At 46.0% G+C, this 17,150-nt stretch overlaps 1 protein-coding gene across 1 annotated transcript in view; it reads right to left on the bottom strand.

Annotated features, from left to right (window-relative positions):
• The window catches only part of LOC147731161 (dynein axonemal heavy chain 11-like), a 1,538,124-nt gene that overhangs the window by 1,098,790 nt on the left and 422,184 nt on the right, over window positions 1-17,150 (bottom strand). The window contains exon 18 of the mRNA XM_086956147.1: window positions 3,314-3,437. Coding sequence (XP_086812273.1) covers window positions 3,314-3,437 — 124 coding nt within the window. The remainder of the gene's footprint in view (window positions 1-3,313; window positions 3,438-17,150) is intronic.

Below are 17,150 nucleotides of genomic sequence, written 5' to 3' on the forward strand. Positions count from 1 at the left end.
TCCATATGAATCTTGCAGTGGCATTTTGGATGGTCTAGAGTCTGTCTAGGAGCTGCCTGGAGATTCCGGCATAGAGTGTGTTGCCTTAGTCGATCCTGCTACTGATGAGTGCTTGCATGACGGTATGTCTGTTGTTCTATGGCAGCCACGTGAAGATTTATTGTAGCATACGTAGGATGTAGAAGCAGGCAACTCTCACTGTGAGGACTTGTGCTATCACGTTGAGTTTGTTGTCCAGGATGAGCTCCAGATTCCTGGTGTTGCGTCTCGTCAGAGTTGAGTTTTAAGCAGTTGATACTCATCCATTCTGCTACTATGGTCATGGAGTTGGTAAAGTTGGTTTTGGTGGTGATTGTATATTTTTTCAACTTCTTTTTCTCCAGGTGTTTTACCGGTAGAAAATAGCATGACAGAATAATAACCACATAATATGCTTATCAGAATTATGGAATGGCAGCATGAACACTTCAGTCTGAAAGAAGTCGGAAGTTTGGGGTTGAGACGAAATGGGGGCTAGAACGTATGCGGGCTACCTCTAGGCTGGTGATGGTTGTCTTGTCCGTCATGGAGAGAATGAGTTGTGTGTTGTCAGCATAGGAGATGATGTTGATGCCCTGGTACTGGATGAAGTTGGTGAGCGGTGTCATGAAGACATTAAAACAGGGTGGGGTTGAGGGACTCAGCATATTAGGTTCTTGGTATTCGATGTAAATGGTGGCAATCTGACTCCTTGGATTCCTTCGCTGAGGAAGGAACAGATCCATTTGAATGTGGGTCCTTGGATGCCGATCTTGTGATCTCTTCTGACCGGTGTGTTAAGGGACAGTATGTCAAATGCCGTAGAGAGGTTGAGCGGGAGGAGGGCCGCTGCTTCTTCTTGGTCAAGGATAGCCCTGATGTGATTGGTGGCTCAATGTGTGCTGTTTCCGTAATGTGGTTCTTTCTGAATCCTGATTGATTGTTATTCAGTCCAACCTATAATAAGGACTTACCTACTTACTACATACCTGCATGTTAAAGACTGTGTGGTAAAGGTCATGCTTAGTAAAGGCTATGTTGTAAAGGCTGTTTCCCCACAGAGCATACTGCGGGTGGGTATCTGCAAGAGGGAGAAAGACATTGAATAAGAAGCTAGTAAATTAGATAGACAAGCAATGGACTGGCCCAAAGCCCATTGTATGTACTGATATTGTCTACAATTCATCTCAGGCAACAGACAGTTAATAGCTGTCTGTAAGCAAACCTAAAAAAAGATAAAAAGCGGTGTGAAAGTCGACAAGCTTCTTCTTGTGTATCTTAGATACTCGTGACCATTTCCTAAATGGATTGCTCGAGCTTATTCCACATGGATATAATAATCTAGGATGCCTTCGGACACATCAATGCCCCGGCCTCTGCATAGACAACTGGGTAACATTTAATCAGTGGGTGCAGAAGAGAACATAACTGCATTACTCCTGACTGCCTTGCTTTAGTAAGTTGCAAGACCAGTGCCATATATTAAAAAGTTCTGCTTTCCCTCTGTGAGTTTTTTTATACGTTTCGCTATTTTTCCAGACCAACAAAAGATGATGACTGGAACGCTTGCACAAGTCTAAGCCACTGGAAATTGCTCAGCCTACAGTTCAGTCAATCGTTTTTTTGCCAGCTAGACCACTCCAAACAGGGATCACATTAGTCTTGGACCAGCACCAATAAGAACAAAAGGAATCATTCCTGCTCGATTAGGAACAGTCCAGCCCAAAACATAAGTTCACATTCCGATGAACGAGTACACAAGCAACCCCATATCAGTTTCAACCTAGATGGGCCTCATTAGTGAGATGTACCTTAAATCTTATGATGCAGCAAGCTTTTTGGCAGCATTGCAACTATCACCTGTGTTTTTCCAAGAGTAATGCTCCATGCGATTGGATATGCCACGAGGCAGATCTAATGCCCACTGAACCAAAAGACTCAAGCAGCACCTACCTTGCTGATGAGGTCCAACCAGGCTGAGATGAGTCTGTGAGTGAATCTGTTTCTCAGGTGAGATGGTCTAGCTTGGGAGTCTAGGTTGGACTGCCCCTTTTGGAACAAGACTGACCTAATTTGCATAAGGTGATGCTTGTCTGGGGAGGCATGGTGGAGGGAAAATGACAGACTGGAATGAGAACTTGAGTGGCTGCTAGTTACTGAGACCTTTGTAAGCATTCCTTCCATCAACTTTTTGGGGCGAGATTTACCATTTTTTCACATAGCACACTGCAGCAGCTGCAAATGCTGCCCCTAATGAAAAGGAGAGAAGAGGAGAGAACCCAATTTACTCAAATAAGGCACTCTCCTCCGCTCTCCCTTGCGGCGGTGCTGAAATCAGCTGCCATACGCTACACAGCCATCTTTGTGCCATAGTGCAAGGGTATCTTTGCGAATTTAGCATAGGTTTTGTACTGGAAGGGAACCCTTCATGTACAAAATACTAAGATTAGACTAACTTGAAGCCTTTTCCCACTTTGTATGTGTGCTGCCGGAACTCTCTTGTTAGGGACTAACTCGGCTGATATGAATTAATTCGATTGATATCTAACTTGTCAGCATATTGTTATCGAGACAACTCTGTAAAAGAAGATATCGGTGTCTCAAAAATTGATAAAGCAAGCACGATTCACCTAGAACCTACCGGAACGTTTATTGTTGATGACCAACAACCTCATTTAGCTTTAAGACCATATAGACTTAGGTATGCTGCACTTTCATGATTAATAAGTGTGAAAATCTAGGTGCAAAAAGATACCAGTCAATTTCCCTAAGAGCGAAGAAAATTGCAACCCGGCAGAATGGGAGCACAAAGGGCATGGTAATTGCCTCACGAACAATCACCCAAATAGTTTCACAAAGCACACAAGAATCTAGCTGCACATAAGAAAACAAAGCTAAATTATCTATATTATTGAGCTGATGATGGCTGTCAGTGGTTTGATCAGTTGGACCGCTTAGCCCTCCACCGCATACAGAATATTGCATAATAAAAGAAAAACGTTTCACAGTAAACAGAATCTCTCCTGATTGCAGCTGATTATATTAAGTAGCTTGTTTTATTGGTGTCGCAGAGGTGGCTTAGCAGCTCCTGTAACAAATCTGCACAGACGACCTCTCACATCAACTGATGAGGCCTATTAAAACACCTGCTGCCCTTTGCACACTTAAGATGTTACATTGCTGAACTGTTTTGATCCCGAATGTATTTGCCAATGTTTTTCACACACGTAGAATGAGCTCTTCCGTGATCTTAAGCAGCATCATTTAAATGCTTGACAAAAGAAAAGGCTTTTACCTGATGCCAGCATGTCATTAATTAAAACGAGAAAACGCTCGTCTGGAATTTGAGCATCTGTGTGCAGAAAGACAGTGCTAATGTTCTTCACTCCGACTTTGAAATACAGCGTAGCTATATCACTCTGGGAATAAAAGAGGAACAAGATACGCATTTAGAAATAACGAAATTCAGAAACAAATCATGCCAGAAGACATACTTAGATAGGTGCAAAACAAAAAATTATTTTGCTACCTACTTCCAATGAGTGCGATTTCTCGCTTTCTTTCAGTTTCTCACAGATTAACATCTTTAAAAAAATAATCCAACATAAAATAGAAATATGCAGTTTTACTCGGCTGTTTCAGGTTAGGAAATTAAGAACACATGCAATGCAATGACTGTGGGTAAAAACGATAGACGTCAATTCGCCAAAATACCCGGGCTAGCTGAAGTGACATCACACACCCTTTGACCTTCACATTCAGTCAAACTCAAAGACTGACACATCCACGCGCATTCAGACATGAACACAATGTCTCTCACATAATCCCGCTCTTATGCGTAAACACGCACACAACATACATTAATAATAAAACACTTTACTTACCTCAGCTGCCAGGGAAGGCCATATTCCAGCTAATTGTCCTCCATTTTTTACACGAATAGTAAATAATGTATTATTATTCACTATGGGTGTAGTGAAAAAATGGCAGTAAACAAGGAGAATGGAGCCCCAAGGATGTCTACAAGGACGATCTCTCTTTCTGTTCCAGGCACTGATGTTGCCATCTCTGAGGCTAGGTATCACAAAGGCAGTACCAGTGAATGCAAGGGGAAAACCAGGGATGCAACACCAAAGGCTTGCAGGCTGTGAGGGTATGGTATGGGGGACTACCTGTTCCAGCAGGCCAAGCTGTGCAATCCTGCCAGGAGGCAGTCGGGCAGCTTCTGATTGGCCCCTGTAGACCACAAAAGGGCTGAGGCACTCCTGCAGCGTGGGACACAATATCAAAGACTTGCAGGCTGTGAGGCTATTGCAAGGGGGATTACCGGTTCCAGCACGCAAAGTTGCACAATCCTGCCAGGAAGCGGCCAGGCAGCTTCTGATTGGGCGCTGCAGCCTTTAAAAGGGCTGAGGCACTAACACAGTGCGGGAGGTACACCCGTGCCAAGGGGCAGCCCATCTGCGGCCGTCAGCGACTGGAGGAGGCTGGGCTGGGCCAACCCTCTTGGCGCAAAGATATCACCTCCTAATGGCTAGAGCCTACCAGAAAAGAATCACGGGTAAGCAACCATCAACAATCGGGGGCCTGGCTCAATAAATAACTACCTGACTACTGCCATGTCGGTAATTAACTCGAGTCTGTGGAAGAGAGGCTGGGGGCTGCTAGGAAATCCTTGACTCTTCACCCTTGTGATGAACAGAGTGTTAACTCGCCAATAACCGATCTGGAAGAACCACTAGATGCAAAGTAGAGGGGAAAATGAACACGTTTAGTGAAACTACCCCTGACCCACCGAACTGTTGTGTGCTTGTGGGTCGTCTGGATATTACCATCGGGTATCAGCATCATATTGTCAAAAGTTCCAACTCGTATATTTGCAGCTTACCCACCCTCAAAAGGAAAGAAGCTGGGGCATGAGACGAAAAATAGTTGGAAGAACTGCACTAAAGAAGATCAACTGACATACAAGTGGAGGCCCCCAAAGCCAAAGTAGTCTAAGGGGCCCAATGATGTATCCGGAAGCCAAAAAGGAGGAGACAAATTTAACAAGTGCATGGGGTGGCTGCTGCCTAGAAGGATTACTTGTCAGGCTATTGACTACGCTTGCTGCGGTACGGCAAAGGATTGATAGAACTCTGAAGGAGCTTCTTACACATGTGCAGTCTAAACCACGTATTCCACCTGCAACCAGTAGGCACTTTCCTTGTTCTGCTTAATCGGCAATTGCAACTGTATAAGTTAATAAGGAGAGGTCAAACTAGCAGATTCGGTCACTTCAAAATAGTTCCCCAGTGTTGGTCCTGGACGGGGCCATAGAGAGCCTGCCTCATCAGCATTTCCAAGTCCTGTTCCATCAGAAATGGCCCCAAACTGAAAACTGCAAATCCTATAGCTCCTCCTGGATTACACACTGTGTGTAGTAGTCTTGAAGAATGTTCCACCTCTGGACTCAGCCCAAGAGGAATCAGACTAACAGCTGAAGAACAAGGGGATCCACTAGTTGGCCACCACCCTTGGACGCATTACAATTCCTCTCAAATCGAATAGTAGGGGTTCGGAGGATACAATGGCTGGGCAACATCTGCAAGATGGATCCAGGAGACTGTGTCATAATTAACTTTCATATTAAGCCTAAGGGAAAATCCATAGAAACAAACTATATAAGTCCTCACATCACTCTCTCATTCTTACTCCCCGGACTTTTGTTTAGTCAACTTCTGTTCCCAATATATTCATACTAAAATGTAGCGCTTACAATGTTTTTATTTATTAGCATAAAACATTCTTGATCATGACATTAAAATTTCGGCGATATCCCCGAAAGAGTGCACGTAAAAAGATTTCTAGTTAAAAAAAAAATGTTTGCAACAAAAATTCATACTGCATATACATTTCAAATAGAAAACATGACATTAAATTATAAACCACTGTAGTTACCCCCTCTCACTAAATCAATTAAATGCTTATGTTAATCTTTAATTTGATCCAATAGCCCTATATGTTTTAAGTGTAACACTAAATATAGGAATTTCTCATGTATCTACAGCTTCCCAGGCTTTTTAAAAATTCTTTATGGCATAGGCGTCGTCGCGTTTCGGTGGTTTAAACCATTAGATGTGTTGCCACCTTCTTCAGGACACTGTTTCTTAAGGGGCCACTTTACTTCAATTCAATTGATAAATTCTGTATATACAAAAAATATTTAAATTAAAATTAAGTTTTAAAAAGAAATTTGTTTTGCGAAAAAAATTTTTTTAACTAGAAATCTTTTTACGTGTACTCTTTCGGGGCTATCTCTGAAATTTTATTGTCATGATAAAGAACGTTTTATACTAATAAATAAAAACATTGTAAGCGCTACATTTTAGTCTGAATATATTGGGAACAGAAGTTGACTAAACAAAAGTCCGGGGAGTAAGAATGACAGAGTGATGTGAAGACTTATATTGTTTGTTTCCAGGGATTTTCCCTTAGGCTTAATTTGTCTTGAGTACCCTGTTCCCTGGAACTAGCGTTTATGTTATTTTTACAAGCCAAGACCCATGTATAATCCAGTAAGCAGCAGGAGATTCATCATACCAATACATAATCGTTTTGCTGCCCTGGAAGAGGTTGACTTACTGCCCTGTGGTTCTGAGGCCAAGGTTATAGAGGCCGTGTAAAATTAGCTAGTAATATTGCTGACCTGGCCAATCCAGATTGCTCATCTAGTCCACTATCTGCAACAAATGGTCACACCCAATATATTCCACCACGAGAAGCTGGGGAACATGATATGGGCGCTCACACCTAGTCACCCTTTGACCCACCGACAAAAGGGAAGGATAGAACTGGTTCATTGCCTGATTGGGCTTCAATAGCAGAATAATCTATTAGTGCCACAACTATGACCCCTGACTTGAGGGCCCTTTTTTGCAACATTGCTGGTATTAGCAGCAAACTGACTGATAGAAACTGGGTATCTTTAACTTCAAAATAGCAGATTGTCTGTTTTCCGGAGACTTGGTCATGGCATGTAGTTTCTATAAACCTATATAGGACCTGCACGTTTAGACAACATACACTGTAGGATTAATGTCTCGACTGATTCTAGACACCCCCACCGGGTATGTTAGCCTGTATACCAACTAGCTCACAGTGGCACTAGAGACCCCTCTTACCAAGGAGAGACTTGTTCTTTGTAACTATCTAACATGATAATCCTGATCCCTCAGGATCATGGAAACAGTGCAAAACTCAATCACTCGAGCTCAATTTGTCTCAGAGAGATACACAGAATAACCGGTGGGGGCGTTTTTCAATGAGCATTTATTGAACCAGCGTCATCTAGTGTAAAATAGGTGTGCTGAAACAACTATTAGACAGAAACAGATATAAATGATTAGCAACACTAACAGAGTTGAAGGATGGTATTTCTACCATTGTGCTAAAACAATGAATGCAGGCAAGTATATAAAATGCATGACAGTAATAAATGCGTACTCCTACGATGCAACCCTAACTAGATGTACCTAAGTGTACCTAAGTGAACCACCTAGCATTTATGCAGGTATAAAGCCAAGAATCCCTCTAGGATAAAGTCAACCCCGTTACCTGAAGTGAGAGACTGTGGGATCCCGTCTTGGTCTTGAGATCGACACCCCGCAAGTGATGTCAGCCAATTGCGAGCTGGAGTGTCTGTGTGCAGGAACCTCAGTGTCTCGCGTCAGTGTGTCGGCATGGAAGTCCTTTTCTCCTCTGACTTTCTCAGCAAGATATGGTGTTTATATACCCAAAGTGGTACCCTCAGGGGTTCTACCATGCTGTGTCATGTCGTACTTAGGGTGACCGAAGGAATTACCATTATACATAGTTATATATACAAATCCTCTGCACACAGGGCATTACCCCGCAACTTCTTCAGGGCTGAGGTCAGTTTCAAGTAGTCTCTTAATTCCGGCGAGAATTCCAACCCGGAATGGGTTCCTATAAGTACTGCTCTTGGAGAGGTAGACCAATTAGTCTCGTGTTAGGAGAGCTAAATATGCTTCCAAATATAAGGGACTTGAAACTGACCTCGGCCCTGAAGAAGTCGCAGGGTAATCCCCTGTAACAGTGACGAAACATGTGTTGGCTCAGAAGGCTTAAAGATCTTGAATTTAAGACATCTGAAAATATAAAGAGAACCATAATTGTGATTGTTAGAACTGGGGATCTCTAGTTGGCTGAGGTAGGTACCTTAGACCAAATAGGGACCCTTGCTTCTAGTCAGGGAAAGGAGAGACTCACTCTTAGATAACCCCTGCTCACCCCCCAGTAGCTTGGCACGAGCAACCCGGCTTATCTCCAAGGCAATGTGTAAAGTATTTGCAATCACACTCTGAGTAACACAGTGATAACACCACAAATGGACACCACACTGATTTAGGAAAATAGCGTTATCTTTGTCAAGAAAAAATACGATGAGACCAAATGATAAAAATATCCAGCATATGCGTATCTGTAATATTTCACTGGGCCGGTTATTAGGTCAACAATCACTTGCGGTATTAATGAGCAGTTCACGATGATCTAATGCAGTCCTAAGGCAATGCTATGCAGTTCGTAATGCAGTTTGTAATGCAGAAATAAGATAGTCCTTAACGCAAGTACTAATGCGGTTCGTAAAGCAAGTAATAATGCAGTCCTTAATGCAAGTACTAATGCGGATCCTAATAGGAAGTAATAATGCAGTTCGTAGTGCAAGTACTAATGGGGATCGTAAAAGCAATTCAGCACCGATCGCAGTGCTAGTGAAGGTCTCTATTCCACTCTTGGCTGTCTCGCGGTCAGCGACTGCCAAAATATGCCCCGATACTGTTATGAAGGAAACAAAATGCCGTTCCATAATCCAACCCCGCTACTGTCACTCATTGGCGAGTATGGGTCGCGATACTGAATTGAGCGGAGGCTCGCCCAGCAAAGATTGGAAAGGCCGAGAGCGGTCTCTCATAGCACCCACTCCGCCCCAGGTGCTGACACACGCACGCACGCTGAGCACTACTTGAGGGGTGCAGTCTCTCTCTCCTATCCTCGCAGCTTGGGCGTCATGCTGTGTGGCTTCAGGTTGACGGTGGCTGCTCCTCGCAGTGAGAGTTGAGCTGCTAGGCGACGGCCTCGCACCTGATCGGCTCGCGGTGCAACTCCATTGATCTTGGGCAAAAGACCTCGGACCCACGATGGTGACGGTTCATAGGTCTCTCCTTGGCAAAGGCAGGCTTGGGCCAGTGGAGGTGATTTCTCACTTCTCCCCCTTGGGACGACGGTCCGGGCCGATGGTGATAACGATCACAGCACTTCTGGTCACACTGTCAATCGAAGCAAAGCGCAAGACTGCTCCAGGGCACACGGTCACGGGCCAATTCTCACAAAGGTCTCAGGCTGCAAAAAGCACACACACACAGCGTTGCTGAATTTGAATTTGAATTTACAACAATTTATATAGCACACTTATACCATGCGGTTTCATGGAGCTAGGAGGACGCTTAGCCAGAGGTGAGTTGTAGGGGAAGCAAGATGCTAGGATGAAAAAGCACGGGAGAAAAGAAAAGTCTTAAGTGCTCTACAGAAATCAGAGTAGGAGGGGATGGATCTAATATGAAAGGGGAGAGAGTTCCAAAAAGTTGGGGCAAGGACCCTGAATTTCAGGCCCCCGGATTTCTTTTTCTTAAACCGGGGGACAGAGAGCAGAAATTTAGTAGAGGAGCGGAGTTCTCTGTTGGGGCAATAAGTGCTGATGGCGGAGGAGATGAAGTCAGGGGCAGTCCCCGCCAAGGCCTGAAAAGTAGTGCATCCCAATTTAAAGAGAGCCCGCTCTTTAATAGGGAGCCAATGAAGGGATTGGAGAAGGGGACTGACGTGATGGAATCTGGGTAGGCCATGGATTAGGCGAGCGGCCTGATTCTGGACTAGCTGGAGATGGTGGAAAGCATAGGCGGGAGCTCCATTGTATACAATGTTCCCATAGTCCAGCCTGGACAGAACCATCGCCATCAGGATAAGTTTAAGGGCAGGAACAGAGAAGAACCGGGAGATTTTACGAATAGTGCGAAGGGCAAAGAAACAGGAGGAAACAACAGAATTGATCTGAGTGTGGGGGGTGAGGTGCTTGTTGAGTGAGATCCCTAGAGTTTTTACGGAAAGAGAGGGGGTGGGGGAAGTACCCAGGGAAGGGGGCCAAAAACTGGGGGACCAGGGACTGGGGGTGCTACCAGTAATAACAAGTTCCGTCTTATCCGGATTTAATTTCAGATGGTTGCCGTTCATCCAATCGCTGATGAACAGCATGACCGACTGGAAGTTGAGTATACTGGTAGGGGAGTGTGACAGGTGAAAGATGAGTTGGAGGTCATCAGCGTAATTGTATACGGTGACCTCCATGTTTTGAAGTGCAGAAATAAGAGGATAGATGTATAGGTTAAATAATAACGGAGAAAGAGAATAACCCGGGGGAACACCACACCGGACTCAGTGGGTGGGGGGCGATGAATTCGGCCAGGTGAATGGCCTGGGAGCGATCTCTCAGGAAGGAGCTGATCCAGGCCAAAGCAGGGCCCTCGATGCCCGCCGCCCTGACACGGGTGAGAAGGATGGAATGATCAACCGTGTCAAAGACGGCGGAGAGATCTAAAAGGACCAGGGCCTGGGGCGTATTGGTATCAAGCCCCTCTCTGAGGTCGTCCATCACAGAAATAACCACCTTCTCGGTGGAGTGCCGAGTGGCGAAAGCCGGCCTGCCGGGAAGCAAATCCCCTGCTTTCCTCAATGAAGGCACCTAGGACCTGAGTAACATGGGCCTCCAGGGCCTTAGCCAGAAAGGGGAGGAGGGAAATGGGGCGGTAGTTAGAAGGAGAGGTAGGGTCAGCCCCTGTTTTTTTTAAAAGAGGAATGACAATGGCAGTTTTGTGAGAGGCTGGGACGATCCCCTGATCAAGGGAATCGTTAAGGAAGGTGAGAAGGGGAGATAGCCGCTCGTAAAGAGCCTGGGAAGAATATGCGCTGGAGCAACGTCCACAGGCGAGCCAGATTTGACGCGAGTCAGTAGAGAAAGGAAAGAGTCTCTGGTTAAGGGAGGTAAGTGGGTCAAACGGGAGACAGGAGGGGGAGGCTGGGGGTCACAAAAGGTAGAGGATGGAGGCAGAATCCCGGCCTTAATGAGGGCACCCTTCTCAACAAAGAAAACGTTAAGAGAGTTGCACAACAGCTGGGAGGGAGGAACCTTGGAAAAGGCCCTGTCAGATGAAGACAGTTCCCGAACTATAGAGAATATCTCCCTGGAATGGTTCTCAGCATCGAGGACTCTCCCAAAAAAATACGCTGTTTTGGCAAGGAGAATGTCCTTTTTGTATTCTTTTAAAGTAAGCATGTAACGGGTTTTTAGGAGGGGACAGTAAGCGCGTCTCCAGGCTCTCTCCGCTTGACGCGTCTCGAGTTTTTTTGCCTTAAGTGCAGGAGAGAACCATTTGTTCGCGTCGTGGGCGCGCTTGACTGTTACATGCTTCAAAGGGGCAGCATGATCGCAAGCCCTCAGGATCCAGCTGCTAAGAGCATCCAACTGCCTAGATGGCGTGAGATCGGCCAGGACATGGTCAGAAGCCGATAGAGAGGAACAAAGGGCAGGGATATTGGCTCTGTTCCAATTCCTCGCCCAAGTGTGTTTGGGGAGTGGAGTAGTGGAAGAAGAACTTAGGTCCAGTGAAAAAGAGATGAGAAAGTGATCCGACCAAGAGCAAGGCTGGACGGAAAGGACAGGGATCGAGGTATTAAGGGTCCAGATTTGATCTAACGTATGGCCATTGATATGTGTAGGAGAAAGGACCCGGGAAACAAAATTCAAACTCGAAAGGAGTTCAGTGAAATTACGAGAGACTGCATCTTCGGCAGAAGCATTGGGCCAGAGGTTAAAATCTCCAAGGAGCAGAACAGAGGAATTGTTAATTGCCAAGGTTCCCAATAGATCAGAAATGGCTGGGAGGAAACAGGGACAGGATTGAGGGGGACGATAGACGAGGACACACGTCAGGGGGGTCTGGGAGAAAGTAGAGCGGATAACCAAACAGTCCGCCGTAGGTAGGGAAGGGGAAAAGAGAGGTTGAAAGTGAAAATCTGTTCGGGCAACCAAAGCAACTCCGCCACCTGCTCGGCCGTCAGGCCGATCGGCCCTGAGTATGACATAGGGGGGAGGAAGGGCAGATAGCACACTCGGGAGTGAATCAGAGCGGAACCACGTCTCAGTCAAGAATAGTAGATCTGGTTTAACAGAATCCAGGAAGTCAAACAACTCTAAATGATGTTTGACAGCCGATCTAGTATTGAGTAGGAAGGCAGAAAGATGGGGTGACGCCAGGGGCAGAGGGGAGGAAGGAAAGGGTTCGATAGGGGCCACCTGAAGGGGAGGAAGGGAAGGGTTAATAGCGAGGGGGATTGCTAAGGAAGGCGAGCGAGCTAGGCCGAGTTCACTAATTCGTGCGCAGATGGCAGGTTTGGGGGACCACGGTACCTGTAACGCTCGTAGTTGTGAGGTGGAATATGACTGGAAATGGGCAGAGTGAGGTGCCCCTAGCCCCGGTCGGCCGCGGACGGGCGCAGATGGGCTTGCCTTAGGCGCGCCTTCGACCCGCCGCCGGCGCGCCCGCTGCGCGCGTTCGCATGGGGCGGAATTTGTTGGGCCTCAGACGCGATGGCTAGAGCGCCGCCCAAACAATCCTGCAGCTTCTCCCAAAATGGCGCCCACTACCCCGTCAGCCCTCCGGAGCAATCGGCACAAGCCCCGCCGGACCGGGGCTAGGGGAGCGGGAGGGGGGCGAGTGAGGCGATCAGCAAGGAGGCAGGTAAGATGCTGTTTAAAATGAAGAAATAGTTTTTAAAATTACAATCTTTAAAAACTGTGCAAACAATGATGGGAAATAAAAAATTCCAGTTACTCTGCTGTACTGTCCCAGCGCGAGCAACAGCTGCCACGAACCCACTGCCACTGGGTCTAAGGTGTCCGCTGCGCGTTCGCATGGGGCGGAATTTTATGGGCCTCAGACGTGATGGCTAGAGCGCCGCCCAAACAATTCTGCAGCCTCACCCAAAATGGCGCCCACTACCCCGTCAGCCCTCCGGAGCAATCGGCACAAGCCGCGCCGGACCGGGGCTAGGGGAGCGGGAGGGGGGGCGAGTGAGGCGATCAGCAAGGTAAGATGCTGTTTAAAATGAAGAATTAGTTTTTAAAATTACAATCTTTAAAAACTGTGCAAACAATGATGGGAACTTAAAAATTCCAGTTATTCCACCGTACTGTCCCAGCGCGAGCAACAGCTGCCACGAACCCACTGCCACTGGGTCTAAGGCGTCTGAGACACACTTGGAAACTTTTATGTACCTGAGTTTTCACAACAGGGAGCCAGCTCCTCTCGGGCCCTTGGAGACAAGTTACTCAGGACACAGCACACAGCAAAGTCCTTTCAAGCAGGGGGACAAAGCACACAGCAAAGTCCTTTATTCTCTTCCTTAGTCAAATCAGCAAACTGCAGGCCAGACCCAGAACACACAGCAAGGGTAGTCCTTCTCTTCGGTCTCTTCAGCTGTTCTTCTTTGGCAGAGGTTCCTCTTGAAGAAGTAGTTTCAATCCTTTTTCAGGCTTGAGTTCAGTCTTGAATTCAGGGCTTTCAGCTCTCACATTTATACCCCTAAATGCCTTTGACATCTTTGTGTTCAGGGGGCTCTGAGCCCGGTCCAAACCAGACCTGGGTGTCTTCCTGGCAGTGCACACCTTCTTTCTTTGATAGTGAAGATCTGGGTCTCAGACACTCCGCAGCAGGTGGAGCCATTCCTTTGTGGCAGCAGCACAGCCCTCTTCGCATCAAAGGGGCTACTCCTCCCACCACACCAATTGCAGGCCAGCCTGATGCTGTCTCACCTACTCCTCCCTGGTGCCAGGACACTTCCCAGACCCTGTCACATCCAAACCCAGACAGTCAATACACAACCCGGAAGAGGCACGCAGGATGGTTAGGACAAGAAACCAGCCACTACTAAAAGTGTGGTTTCCAAACACACAATTTAAAAACGATCTACACAAAAAGATGTGTTATTAAATTCTGAGTTCAGGCACACAAAACTCCATCTCTCCATCTTATGCCTATATGAAAATATGCTGGAAACATGTGACACAGTAGTCCCCATTCTGTCCTATGGGAAAGATGGCTTTGCAACAGTGAAAAACGAATTTCAGTATTTCACTGCCAGGACATGGTACACACCTCAGTGCACGTCTTACCTTTCTCATACACTGCACCCTGCCCAGGGGGGGGGGGTACCTTGGGCCTACTATAGGGGTGTCTGATGTGCATAAAAAAGGGAAAGGGTTAAGCCTGGCAAGTGGGTTCACTTGTCATGACAACAAGGCAGTTAACTAACTGCACGCAGGCACTGCAGTGGCAGGTCAGAGACCTCTCTTTAGGGCTGCTTGTATAGGTGGCACAATTAGTGCTGCAGGCCCACTAGTAGCATTTGCATTACCAGCCCTGCTTTACTAGGGACTTTACTAGTAAGACAAACATACCAATTGTGGACAACCAATTACCATAACCCTTTATACAGGGAGAACTTGCCCTTTGACACTGATCAGCAGTGGCAAATTGCCCAAAGCATCTAAGCCAGCAAAACGAAATCCATCACAGCATTAAAAATAGAGGAGGTAGAGGCAAAAAGCCAGGGGTAACCAAGCCAAGAAATACCAGGTCTAACAGTGATATTTAATTAAACTTTATGTATTTACTTTTGAACGTGTGCAGAGGATTTATATATATATAGCACAAGTGGTCTGCAGGCCACAAATGTGGGGATCCCTACCTTAGGCACCATGCCAGATTACCTGCCTTAACTGATTTGTACTTGTGATAGACCTTAGAGCGCCATCTTTGCCTATTTCTGATGACCGACTGTATAACTAATGCCTTCTACATAATTATTATGTAGGAGATGGTAGTCCTGCTGAGTTTCCAAGAATCCTCATGCATAATGGATGAGGCCAGTTTTCAGGGAAAACCATAAGTCCTGTAAGCAGTATTGTAACTAACCATGGGCGGAGAACTCTGCTTTACCCGTGGGAACGCGGAGAAGGTAAAACTCAGCACACAACAGAGCGGAGTTGGCCCACTGCCCGCCTCCACTTCCCTATTAATAATATAACTTAAAAGAACATTAAAGCAAGTTAAAAAGACTTACCTTTTAACTGCTGCATCCCCGGGCTGCCCTTCTCTCCTTCTTCGCCATTAGAAATACTGATAAGAAAACCGCGCATACGCGCACTCCCGTGCATGACCATTTCTTTTGTGCGCACGCCCGCGCATTCGCAGATTTCTTAACAGTATTTCTAATTGCGAAGACGAGGAGAAGGGCAGCTTGGGGACGCCGCGGTTAAAAGGTACGTCTTTTTCACTTGCTTTAATGTACTTTTAAGTTACATATTAATAGGGGGTGGAGGCGGGCAGCGTAGTGGAGCTAGGTGGAGTTCCACAGAGTTTGTTGCCAACTCCGTGGCACTTTATGTAGACCCGCAACGCGAACTCCGCTGAGAGTTAAACGTAACTAGGTAAAAGGTCAGTCCCAAGAAGTGTTTGGTAGTGGAATGGTCGGGGAGAATATAGGTGAAAGGTTAGGTGACTACCTGAGCCTATGTTGGGGTACCTATATGAAACATAACACCCACTCCTCATCCAACTCGACGACATACTACAAATTATAATGTACAGCTAGGTGTTTGTACACAAACAACTTAATGAATCCATTAAAATAGTACTTACAAATATAAAACCCTTAAATAATGCTAAAAGAAAACCTGTATTTTGCATGCAATAGAAGTCTGTACTAAACTATGTTCGTATATATAGTTCGAACAATGAGTAACTGGAAGCCATGTCATTTCTAGAGTAAGTGTCTATTGCTTAGAAATCCAAATGTTGGTTGTTTTTGAAAAAGCTGAATTTTCCCAGCACACGACGAGCCAAATGTTTATGAGTCCTGGCTGGGAGAAGCAACATCACTGTTGCCTGCAATCGCAGATGACAGTCCCTGCAACACCTCGCAGATCAGGTCAATCGAGCACAGATGTTCCTCCATATTCTCCACAGCCACTGCTGGGGATGCCTGTGTGACAACCAAGGCCTGAGTACTTGTTGAGGAGCCGGTATCCATTCCGATGGGAGCTGAAGCATCCTGTAGTGGCTCATTGAATGCAGACATCAACATTGGAATACGCTAAGGACACTGCAGAACATGGGCCATTATTGGCTCCAGTAAAACATGAACGTCCGGTGGCGCAACAGATTGAAGTGTTAGACATAGGTCCAACCTGCATTCTTGTCGCAGAACAGGCATCATAGGAAAGGCAGAATACAGTTGATCCAGACGGTGTCTAAATGATAGGAACCAAGATTCACTTAGTTCGAGAATGGTAGGTGTGCCCAGATGGAGTACCATGCGATCACGGTATTGGTGCTCCAAGAGCGTTTTTTCCATCTCCTTGGTGACTGGGACATCCATTGTGTAGCAGAAAAATGACAATCATGATACCTGCTATTAGGAACAGGATCAGCTGAAGCCCTCTAAAAATGCTTCAGAATACGGAGTGTATAAAGTTACGAATAACTCAGAGGATTGTCTGAAAGGTGGTTAAGAGTCCGGAACCTATGGTCTTCAATAGGTGAACTATACCCGTCGTATCAGACATGTTAAAGATATGCTCTGTCATTTCTGTGAAATGGAAAGGGCAGAGTGTTCGTACTAGTGCCTGTGTTTCAGCTGAGGACCTTGCAACCTGGAGATCATAAGTTTTTTGGGCGAAGGTTAAGGGCACGGTTTGGTGTAAAATCATGGCTTTCATTCGGCTCAGAGATCAAACTGTATAAAGGAAATATTCAACGACGGCAATAGTTATCTGTTTTTCAGTTAGATTGTAAGCTGAAAATAGGGATGTACTGTTGATAAATCGCCAAGGCACATAACCAGCGCGCAATGATGGCAGCATCCAGCTTAATAACATCATAGAACGTAGTTGAGATTGTCCATATTGTAGTTGGGACAAGTCCTGTTCTAGTATATCAATAGCAGAATATACTATGTTA

Source organism: Lissotriton vulgaris, chromosome 2_1 (genome assembly GCF_964263255.1).
Source record: "Lissotriton vulgaris chromosome 2_1, aLisVul1.2, whole genome shotgun sequence".
In the NCBI taxonomy this organism is placed as follows: Eukaryota; Metazoa; Chordata; class Amphibia; order Caudata; family Salamandridae; genus Lissotriton; species Lissotriton vulgaris.